The following is an 11,515-nucleotide window of genomic DNA, read 5'->3' as shown; positions in this document are numbered from 1 at the left end:
CCGTATATTTATGTAAATAATGCGGTCATTTTAATTAAACTTAACTCATGTAATTTTGTGAAAAAATTTATATTTAATTTTACACATGAATTATTCTTCAAAATAATTTTTTCGTGATTATCAATCAGATCAAGATCAAATTTAAATGTTGTGTATAAAAAATATTATAGAACTTGGACTATTACCAATTGAATTGAATGTAAGTGGATTTTCAATATTTATAACAAATACTTATGATGTTGGATGATTTCTCGAATTTTAACATAAAATCGGATGCAACTAATGTACACATACTCAAAAATTTGAATGAATTCTAGAGACTTAACATAAATTGGATAGGACTCATTTACGAATTTTGCAACCATGATCGTATTATCTCACAATATCTATGTCAATTGCTGATATAGTCAATTTTGCAACCTATTTCTCATGGCATTCAACTTAACTAACTTGGCCCTGTGGAAGAATTGTTCTCTAGCCAAGCTCCTCACTTGTTTGATATAAAGATCAAAACTCATCACCTCTTCTTCAACAGCCTTGTCCAATGCATACATCAAATCTTCGATTGCCAAGTCTGCAGCTGCACATTCCAAAACTACTTGTGATTCATCATCTGCGGTCTCGAAAACATCTTCTATGTTATTAGCACTTATGTTGTCATGATCATGAGCTTTAATCCAGTTCATCACAACATCAGCTTCCTCAGTCATTTCCTTCACTTTTTTCTTCAAGTTTCTTTTTTCGGCCTCAAGTTTGACGATCATGTATTTTGTAACATCAACTCGCTTCACCATTTCAGCTTGAATGGTTGATAAATACTCTATGTCATTCTCAGACTCAGTCCTCAATGCCATCATGTCGTAGTGAAGTCCACAAGATAACCGGTCCATGGCCTGCCTTCTTGAAACCAATGAAGGCTCTATTGATGCAAAAGTGCTTGAATTATTAAAAGGATGTACAAGAGAGAACAGCTTGACAAAGTTGCGAACAAGGTCTAATAAGTTGCATGGAGGGGAGAGCCATGTTTGAAGGTAAGGCGTCAAGGTGGAGCCAGAGGGATCAACAAAAGGATGGTCTTGTTGTATCTGAGAGCCTAAATTTGATGAAACAAATACGATAGGAGGCGTGTTGGGATAATCTTCATGAAGCCAGATTGTTAAATTGATGGGAACGGTGGAGTTGGAGACATGGAGCTCTCCTGCTGCAAACAAAAGGTTAACAATGTTTCCATTGTTGTGTGTGAAAGCTTCAACAGAGGGGCGAAAAGATGGGAAATTTTGCAGAAGCAGGATCAAGTGCTTGCGGATCAGCAATTTTTTGTAAGGGTCTGTGTAGGATAGAGCAAAAGGACTTGTGCAAGAAAGTGCACCATCAATAAACTGAATTGAAGATGTTGATGACATTGTGAAATTATCAATGTGTTTTTGTTGTATCAGCAAGGGCCTGAGACTCCACCATATTATAACATACATATACTTGGTATATACCAAATATGTATTGTATAAGGTCGACGAATGAGATATACGTGAATCTTAAAATCTACATTAATATGATATTAAACACAATACAAGAAGACTTCAAAGATGGTGGTTGAAGTCCATCTATATAAAGTTTATTTACAGACTCTTGCTTCTTGGAATCTTCCAATTTGCCTTATAAACAAGCAATCTTATGTATATAGTCAATGTTAGAAAATCTCATCTGCATTTTTTATGCAGTGATATCCATCAATATGGATGAACTTTCAACAACTAGTATAAGTATATATAACTTAGCTCCAAGTAATCAAATAATTTATGCATTAAGCTTGGGCGTGATTATATCAGTTGTAATCAGACCTGACGTGTGAAAAATAAAAAACTTCGATATGGCTAAATTTATATCTATGGTCAAAGCAGTTAACAATATATATAGTAGTATACAGAACTGGTCTAGTGCCAAGGAGCAGCAACATAGTATGTGCATCTTATCAAGTAGGTTGGATGTTAGTTAGATACAAGATCTCTGTTTTGACCTCTATGTTTCTTATGTATAATTTTAGTACACTTAACAGCAACCCAGACAGTTAAAACTGTTCTTTAAGGTGATCAACGACGAGACGTGGGATTGATGTCTTAGATAAACTCATGAGTTGTGTATTTAATAATCAAATTTAGAGAAGGTTTTTTCCCCTAAATGAAAGAGAGCTTTTGATTTTTACTTTCTCAATCAGAATCATTAAAACTGATGATTGGAGATCTAGCTTTTACATGCAAATTAAAGAAGCTGCTTAGAAAGGAAACTCCTAGACCTAGAGTTTAAGATTCTGATCTGGTCAGCTAGCTAACTTTAACATGAACACTACTAACTACCAAATTAAAAGTACAGGTACTCCGTGTGATTTGTGTTTGAATTAGCTTCTATACTGTATAGAAGTTGCTTGATACTAAAGAGCTGCAAGCCTGCAACTGTTAATGACTAAACAGTAATAGCTAATTTGTCGGACGAGTGAATTTTGTTCAGCCAAATATGATTATTTATATTCTTTTGCTAATGAATAAATGGGAGTACTGCTCCATATTTTACATATCTTCTAAAACGTGCCAACTAGATGATACATAAATGCCACACAGATAGGGGCCGTTTGGATAAACTTAAAAAGTGTTTTTTGCTTAAAAAAGTTAGCATTCTCAGCTTCTTATAAGTGCTTCTGATTTATTACACAAACAGATCAAGAAAAATAGAAGTCGGCTTCTTATCGAATAAAGCCAGAAGTAGGCCTGCCCAAACAGGCACATAATATAGCTAACAGTTTTATACTCTCACAGATGCTCTTATTTCCTTAATCATCTGCATTTGTATTTACTCGTAACAAAGAATATGATTACTAGTTACCAGCATTTGTACTTATCCCTGGCAAAGAGCATGATCTTCTTGGATTAAAACATGACCTTCCTCCAGGGTTACAATATGCCAAATTTGCATAGTGCATGGTATGCCAAATCTAAGAGTAGTTTTCACATGATTCTTTCCTGTAGCAGAACAACAATAAAACCCAAAATGGCAGGATGCACATATGTGTTCTAGAAGCGGACCTTGAATTTCTGTAAAACAAAACTTTAAATCTTTTATGGTAAGATACCTGAAAAAGCTAACAAAGTAAGTTACTTTTCTCGTCCTCCTAATTTGTAGTAGACTGACAAAATTCCTGAAACCATAGCTATAGACTCAGGGAGTCAGTGTATGTTAGTACTTCAAATCGTTTCTTAAATTTTAACATGGCCACAACCTTATTTTCCATGAATTTGTCTTGGCACTCCACACTTGAACAAATCCTGCAACAATTTCGAAATGTTTCTTACATTCTTCTTGACCGATTCCGATCCTAAACATGTCATGATAAAGTTAAAATTAGGGAAAGAACTGGTCCACCACCTTTGCACCGGAACTTGTTAATTTATCATTCGGTCCACACGAGCGCCGAACCAAAATCCCAAGAATCAGAGTTACGATAACAAATTGAGTTAATTTTTGTAACAAAATCATTTGAGTTAAAATTTTAAGAAAATCCCGAGACTCGAATAAATAATTTATTTTATAGAGAGTGGCTATAGTTTTTACCAATCCTCTGAAATCTGAATCCGCCTGGCTGCAACTTTTCCCATGAAGTATGTGTTTTTATTTTACTATGCGTCTCTCTTTTTAACCTATTGATCATGCCTCCTCCATTTATCTTACTTTACCTCTCTCTTTAAGTGTACTTTACCCTCTTTTGTTTACAGCCAATGAAACCAGAACAGCCCAGTAAAATAAAGCAGTAAATATGATATTTTATTTTATTCCCCGCTTTTTTCTTATTTCATCACGATTGAAGGTTTTGACCCTTGTTGGCCCGAGGGATCCCTTGTAACATCTGGGATTATCCGTGTAATTATTTGAATGATTAATGAATATTATATGAATTTTATATGAATTTCTGTGAATTAATTGGTTCCTGTTCTATTAATTTAGTTAAGTATTTTTGATTAAATTTGAGGAATATCAATTTTTATATGTTCAGTACAAAATATAGTTTATTTAGATATGTTCATATCGATTTATGTATTGACAGATGATTTTATATTTGATTTATGGATTTAATTATGTATATTTTAATTAATTATTAATTATTTTGATTTTTCGAAAACCGTCAACCTGTAGCGGTACCGAGATTTTATTTCCCGAAAATTTCAACAAAATTCACCTTTAGCCTAATTTGAACATTCCGGACACTTTTCATGTTTTGACTTTTTCGATCCGGAGTACGGTTTGTTCCGGAGCCGGTCCGGCGGAGTTTTTCGGTATTAGATAATTATCTAGTTGTCTCGATAAACGTGAAACTGGTTATTTTATACTTATCCTTATCTTGTCATAATGACGGTGGGACCCGCATACTAATGACGGATTAAAAAGCCCCGTTTGATGATTATCTCGAAAACCGGTACCGATTGGACCCGTTTTATTAGTATAAAGCTGTTAAACATTGTATTTTCATGCCATATATGATTCAAAGGGGTACTAATTATTCATAAGTATAAATATACTTAACCGTACTTTATTTTATTACGAAAATCATAAAACCAGTTAAAACCGAGAAATTCCCGAGAGAGTTCTTCGTGTTCTTGAGATTCAAACGAGGATTTGGACGCGTTATCGGACTCGGATTTTGGCGTTCAAGGGCTCAAATTGAAGGTTTTAACAAGTAGAATCATAATCTAGCATCAAAATCAGTGCAGCAACATCAGGTGGGTGTGGATTTTGAGTTTTAAATTCGAAATAAATAGGCTTAAATTAGGACTTTTTGATTTTGAAGTTGTTTGTGTGATTTGATGATTGTATGTTGTAGATAATCTTCTCCTGGTCATTTTGGTATATCATATGCTTGATTTGGAGTTCAATAACATGTAGAAAAGTCAGTTTAATTATTGAAATTGTGTTCTTGGTGTTCTTGAGGATTGTTGCCGGAAAAGTTGAATTTTTGGCCGGATTTTCAATCCGTTAAGTCTGGGTTGATGTGGATAGTATCAGTAGAAAGGGCGTGTTGAGGGGAGTATGTTTATGTGTCCAAATCAGTTGAAAGAGCTATGTATAGCTCGCCGGATTCTGGAAACGTGGCTCGCCGCCGGCGAGCTTCGTTCTCCATTTCCGGCCTCGATTGAGGTTGGTTGTGAGATTGGGAGGTGCAGGAGTACTCAGGGTCATCCCTGCTAGTGATCTGGAGGTTTTGGGGGCCGGAGGTGGCCGGAACCGCCGTTTCCGGCGAAAGTAATTCGGCCGCCGGCCAAAATGCAGTTCAGTACCTCGGCTTTTGAATATGATGAAGCTGAGGTACTGTACTTTCAAAGTTTGCAAATCAAACCTTGAATTTTTAAAATCTTTTAAAAGTTTTATTTATTTAAATTTAATTTCGAAAATCATTTATTTTAATTTCAAAAATTGTTTTTAATTATTTATTAATTCAAAAATAAATCTGATTTAATTTATTAATTAATTTTAATTAGTAATTAATTATAATAATTAGTCAATTAATTTAATTATTAATTGATTAATTGTTTTAATTAATTATTAATTGATTTTAATTGATTTATTAATTAGATTTAATTATTTTAAATAATTTTAAATGATTTTAAAATTCCGAAAAATAGTTTCGAACTTTAAAATATTATTCTAAAATATGATTGAAGCTCGTTAATTGATTTCAAATGATTTCGGATGTGTTTTCGAGTATCCAGAAATGGATTATTTATTATAAATGGTTCTTTGACCCGTTTTAATTCTGAAAAATGTTTAAAAATTCATAATAAATACCAGAAAAATCCGTTTGACTTCAAACTTCTTTTGAAAAATATATTTTATTAAATATTTTATGTGATACGTGCTATGTGCTATCTGATTGAGATGTTATGTGTTTACGTGATTGATATAAAATTGTTTTTGATATATCTTTTGATCCGTAAATCGGATTTGGGTGAAACGAAGGGTAGATAGAAGCCCGTTTCGAATGTAAGATGATGAGAATAGTATGAGATCACATATTGATAATTAGTTGTGATGATTAGCAGAGAAGCCAGGCGTATTAGAGGGGGAAAGCAAGTGGATATAGAATAGTATATCGAGCAGGAGCGATTGAAATTTGAAATCGTCAGTATAAGGCAAGTTTCCTTGGTACTTTCCTTCAATTATATATATATGATCCTTGATGTGATTGCTTTGCGAGCTTTCTAATTCACTCATGACACTTAATGAGCCATATTATGAATTGTTTAATTCATCGATTCTTAAACCATCAACCAGATTCTTTGACTATCACTTGGATTATTCATTTATTGATTCTTGAGCCCTTAACTTGATTCTTTGATATCTATTTTGGAAACCTTATTCAATTGTAAACCTTCAACCCTTGAGATTTTTGGATAACTACCCTATAAACCTTATTTCAATGTTTTGACACACCTTTACTATCCAAACCAATTGATCGGAAGTCAATCATACTTGAAACACCATATACCCCATAATTGTTTATTTTTTTTTTTTTTTTTTTATAACCTAACTTCTTTGGATTTGACAACACCCTTTGACATGTGGATCTTTTAATAAAACCGGAAACCTTCTTTCATACAAATCATGATTATTGTTTCGCTTGGAAATCCAGATATGCTATATCTGATTCCTTAACTCGTGAAATTATTCCTGATTCTCATTATGGAATATCTTTAAGATGCTTCTGAACTGAATTCTGTTTCTGCTCCAAAAATTTAATTATGTTCTTAATGATTCTGTTTATTGCATTATGTTGTTATTCATCCTGATTTATAATAGAATTGGATAGTTTTCTTAAATGGACCAAATGAATGGTCAGACCAGATGAGTGGTCACTTTAGGCCAATGTGTGCCTTGGATCCAGTAAACGAGCATGGCGGGGCCTGCTCGGGGTTAGTGTCTGACTGATCAGCAGCCTAACCTTTGGTTTTTAAAAATAAAATTTAATATCCAATTCTAATTGAAAATCTAAAAAGAAACTTTGATATTGAGATTGATTCTCTTAAATACTGACTTCCATCATCTTTTGATAAATGTTTAAATGGATATTATTATACTTGCTGAGCTTGTCAGCTCACTCTTGCGATACTCTATGTTCTTTCCAGTGAAAGCAGAGAAGGTTGGTAACGATGATACTCAGGCTAGTGGTAAGGCCAGGATTCCAGGCTGAGAGATGGAGAGAGCTATCGGCAGCGCTTGACTTTTGATATATGTATTAATTTGAATAATGAGACACAAATGACGTGTAAGCTTGTAAGATTTAAGTTTTTATTTTGGGATTTGGGTTTGTAATAATTGAAGTTGTGTTGTGGCTTGTTTTATACTTTAACCTGTTGCGATCCAAGGACAGTTAAGGGTCACTATATATCTATTAAATCATTAATTACAGGTTTATGATAAGGTGTGGACCCCAAACTTCTGACCCGGGTTTGGAGGGCGTCACATCCCTTCCCTTTAAAAAAATTAAAAAATTTAGTGATATTTTTATATGTAGGGAGTTAACTTTGTAAAACTGTCATGAATATTTTATAGAATATTATATGATATTATATATTTTTGGATCAAGTTTTATGGAATACCCAAATATATTGAAATATTGAAGTATAAAATTGGATAAAATACAATCCAATCATTTAAATTTTAATTTTTTTTCTTAATTATTTTTAGAATACAACACATAACTACATAAGTATAGCAACAATCTTAATACTATACTCTAATGTTCTTGTCTTCTCCATACAACTCCATTTTATGGGAGAATATTTTAATAAACCTCTCATATTTTTGTATTATATTAAGAGACCTTATTATTTTGTTATGTATTTGTTATTATCAGTTCTTCAATGGTGTGTCTATGAGCACACGTTAAACATAAAATTTGATAAATTCTCTTGTTTTGATTGGTTTATCTTCTTGGATAATGATGCATTCTTACCGTTACAACAGCCACACCAATCAATATCATCCAATTTCATTGATTATAATGCTTACCACTGATGTCTTGTGAGCACACACAAGACAAACTCATACAGTATATTTCGGAGAATATTCTTGTGGACCCTGTCAGTATTCTCGTTAGAAAACAAAATAGGAAAGCACTGAAACCTCGAGTAAAGCATGCAATAACTTTCACAATTCCATTCATGGGTAATATCCCTTCTGTTTTGAAATATAAGTCGCTTGACTATTTTGCACGCGTTTCTAAGTCTTTTGACCGCATGCTGAAAATCATTATTTTTGAATTTTTTTTTGAATAAAAATATATGATTGATATTTTTATTCAAAAAAAGAAAATTTCAAAAACAATGATTTTAAACATGCGGTCAAAAGATTTAAAAATACGTGCAAAAAAGTCTAGCGACCTATATTTCAAAACGAAAGGAGTATTACTCTAAACAGGACTCCTTTCGCACGTGCCCAAAAAACGTTTCTCGCTTATATGTCGGGACTGTTTATAAAATGAGACAAATTATTAATTTACGTCTAATTTATAAAACTAAATATAGTCATGAGTGATCTTGTTGGTTTTGTATTTATGAGTACTTTAATATAGTAAAGTTTTTATATTTAATACTAATATGAAATTAAAGATAGTAATGATCAGAAGTGTGTGTTGGTAAACGTAATAAAGGGATACCGGAAAAGTATTTTGGGGGAGGGAGGGAGTAATATTTTTCAAGAATTTCTAATAAATTTATAAGAATTTCTCCTGCACGTTGTTAAACGAAGTCCTAAGTTATAATTTTAAGGAATATGCATAAAAATTCACTACAACAGAGTTTTTACTTATTTTTTAAATATTAAGGATTCATTTTTCAATTCTCATAAATAGGTAATCTCTAACTCATTCATTATTTGATTTTTAATTATTAAATATTCAATTCTCATCTTTTGCACAGTCTTTTTCACATTTTTTGTTAAAAAAATTAAATTAATATTATAATAATCACAGAGAACATAAATGAAATACTCCCTCCGTCTCAATTTATAGGTCCATTTTGGAATATACACACATATTAAGAAAAAAATTGGTTTGATGGAATCTTATCTCATGTATCATTAATTAGTGCATTGATAAGTGAGAATATTGTTGAGTTTCAAAAAAATCTCAATAAATATAGGAATTTAGTGCATTGAGAAATGAGAATAATGTTGAGTTTAAAAAAAAAATCACAATTAATATGTAGATAAATTTGTATTGAAAGAAGAGAGGGACAAATATTTTGGGACAATTTTTTTTTCCAAACTGGACCTATAAATTGAGACGGAGAGAGTAATTGTTAGAGTTGTCAATCAGAATCCTTATTTTTTAAAATTTGAATTGTTTATCATATATTTAAGAACTTTCTCGGTGTTCTGGATAAGACATGCATACGTAAACAATTAAAAATTAAATAACAACAAAACAAGGGCCCACCAGCTTCTCCTTCTGCTTTCTTCACCTGAAAAGAACTGATCGGAAAACAGAAAACCAGAGACAAAAAGAACATGGTAACACAAAAAACGAGTTACGACTCACGATTAAACTCAATAATCAGTTAATCACTTCACAAAATAAACAGCACTTTTCTCAATAGTTGTTACTATTCATGTGATAATATAATCTACCATCAACATCATCGAAAAACATAGAATTTAAGCACAAAATATGCAGCAATCAGTAATATTCTCATAATCATCACCATAACTGAAAGACACAAATCTGATAAGCTGCCTCTTTTACATGTTTTAGACTGACACTGTTTCATACTACTGGCCGGCCGGGGACCCTTACAAGTAAAAAAAACTAGGTACTTATAGTTCTGCCACACACTGGCATTTTACATTACTACTACTTTACTACTACTGGACTATTATTATAATTCCGGCCACACCAGAAACATTCCGAAGAAGTTTCTAGATCATTCTTCAGACATGCTGAAGAGGGTGTCACTGTGGCCGGAAGACGCTGGAGACTTCACAGCCGCCATCAGAACACTAGTTGTCGCCTTCTTGGTTCCGAACAATCCACCTTTGCCATGAGTTGTGAAGCCAGTCGAGTCCATTAGAGTCAGTGCTGGTGGAGCGAGTAGTGGCTGCTGTGGCGGAAATGTTCGGGTGTGAGGAGCGAGCCATTTGGACTTGACATAGTCTGCGCGGCGCCATGGTGGAAAAGGCATTCCTTTCTTCTTCAAGCTCTGCTTAGCCGCCTCGGAGACGAGATGCACTATGTGCTCAATACGATCAGGCTTGCCTACGAAGATCTCAGGCAGTATCTCGAGGATCGCGTTGTACTTGTTGGTTGATCTTGCGATGGCGAATTCTGAGCGGAAATCGATGTCCACGATTAGTCTCTCGTCTTTGGTGATCACATCAACGTACTGATGCTCACCTGCATATACATATATTTCAGATTTAATCAGTAAAGTTTATTAAACAAATTCGTTAATAAATCGAAACTTCGAGAACGATTTGATCTCGTACCAGGAGGAAATGAAACGTTTTTTCCCCAGCTCGATTTGCAGATTGAAGCGTCGTATCCGAGAGCTATGAGACCATCAGTAACCGATTTTCTGGTGTAATCGTTTGCGCAGTTGATGAGTTTGTTTTCGTCGACGATTTTCGCAATGTCTGCTAACAGATTGCTCTCCGAGACAGTCGAGCACAGCACCAACTCCTGTTTTACAGATTAAAAAATAATTAAAATGAATAAATTATCTACGAATTACATTTCAGGAGTAAAAAATTGGAATTCACCGTTTCGAATTACCTTGAGAATTTCACATGCATGAGCATGATGAGAATCGAATTCATCGTCCGAATCGCTGCTATTGAAGCAGTAGCACTTGCTCCGAGAACACTTCATCTGCTTCTCACCACCCTCGATGAAATTCCTCACCATGTTACCTAAACAAACCGAACTCGGATCGGATACGTCGTTTCCGCCATCCGCACCAGCTTTCTCCGGTGCCCTCAACGCATTGGCGAACGGCAGCTCGAAGAGCCTCCTGAGCCGCGATCTCACCGCTGGCCTCGCAAAAGCCGATGCCCCATGTGAACTGGAACCAACGGGCTGAATCTTCGATGGAAAAGGCATCTCTATAATTCAATCAAACAACAACAAATAGTCTCGTCTTTTGTAAACATCAAACAGTAAAAAAAACACGAGAATCGCTAGATCTATCTAAGCTTCAAGCCGAAAGCAAGAATTAATACATCTATCATAACAACTTTCATATAAAAATTATAATTTTAGTTGTAAATTGAGAGACGATATAACATAAACTTCATTTTCACTTATCGGCATAGTCAAATCACTTTCAATCGAACCGAACCGAATCGAAAAAACAGTTTAAAGGCGTTAGCTCCACATTCCGGCGGTCAGCTGTGTGTGAATGATCGCCGGGGATGTGAAAGAGATAAGATTTGTAAACAGATAAGGCTTCTTATTTTGAAATGTATGTATAGGTGTGTGTAT

At 33.9% G+C, this 11,515-nt stretch overlaps 2 protein-coding genes and 1 long non-coding RNA gene across 3 annotated transcripts; 1 reads left to right on the top strand and 2 right to left on the bottom strand.

Annotated features, from left to right (window-relative positions):
- Positions 1–208: 208 nt before the first annotated feature.
- Positions 209–1,532, bottom strand: LOC108222597 (protein ELC). The gene has a single exon (XM_017396493.2). The coding sequence runs from the start codon at positions 1,470–1,472 to the stop codon at positions 408–410; it is 1,065 nt and encodes a 354-aa protein (XP_017251982.1). The 5' UTR covers positions 1,473–1,532; the 3' UTR covers positions 209–407.
- A 2,980-nt stretch (positions 1,533–4,512) lies between these two features.
- On the top strand, positions 4,513–7,387 carry LOC135152979 (uncharacterized). Its single transcript, XR_010292367.1, has 3 exons — positions 4,513–4,763; positions 6,081–6,170; positions 7,164–7,387. It is a non-coding gene; the product is annotated as an uncharacterized LOC135152979 (long non-coding RNA).
- Positions 7,388–9,724: 2,337 nt separating this feature from the next.
- On the bottom strand, positions 9,725–11,515 carry LOC108222461 (uncharacterized). The gene is made up of 3 exons (XM_017396380.2): positions 10,808–11,515; positions 10,522–10,714; positions 9,725–10,429 (listed from the first exon to the last, which is right to left on the bottom strand). Exons 1-3 carry the CDS (start codon positions 11,132–11,134, stop codon positions 9,960–9,962), a joined length of 990 nt encoding a protein of 329 aa, XP_017251869.1. The 5' UTR covers positions 11,135–11,515; the 3' UTR covers positions 9,725–9,959.

This window comes from Daucus carota, chromosome 5, assembly GCF_001625215.2.
Source record: "Daucus carota subsp. sativus chromosome 5, DH1 v3.0, whole genome shotgun sequence".
NCBI lineage: Eukaryota > Viridiplantae > Streptophyta > Magnoliopsida > Apiales > Apiaceae > Daucus > Daucus carota.
Note: the sequence above shows the minus strand (reverse complement) of the source record. Positions and strands in the feature narration are given on the sequence as shown.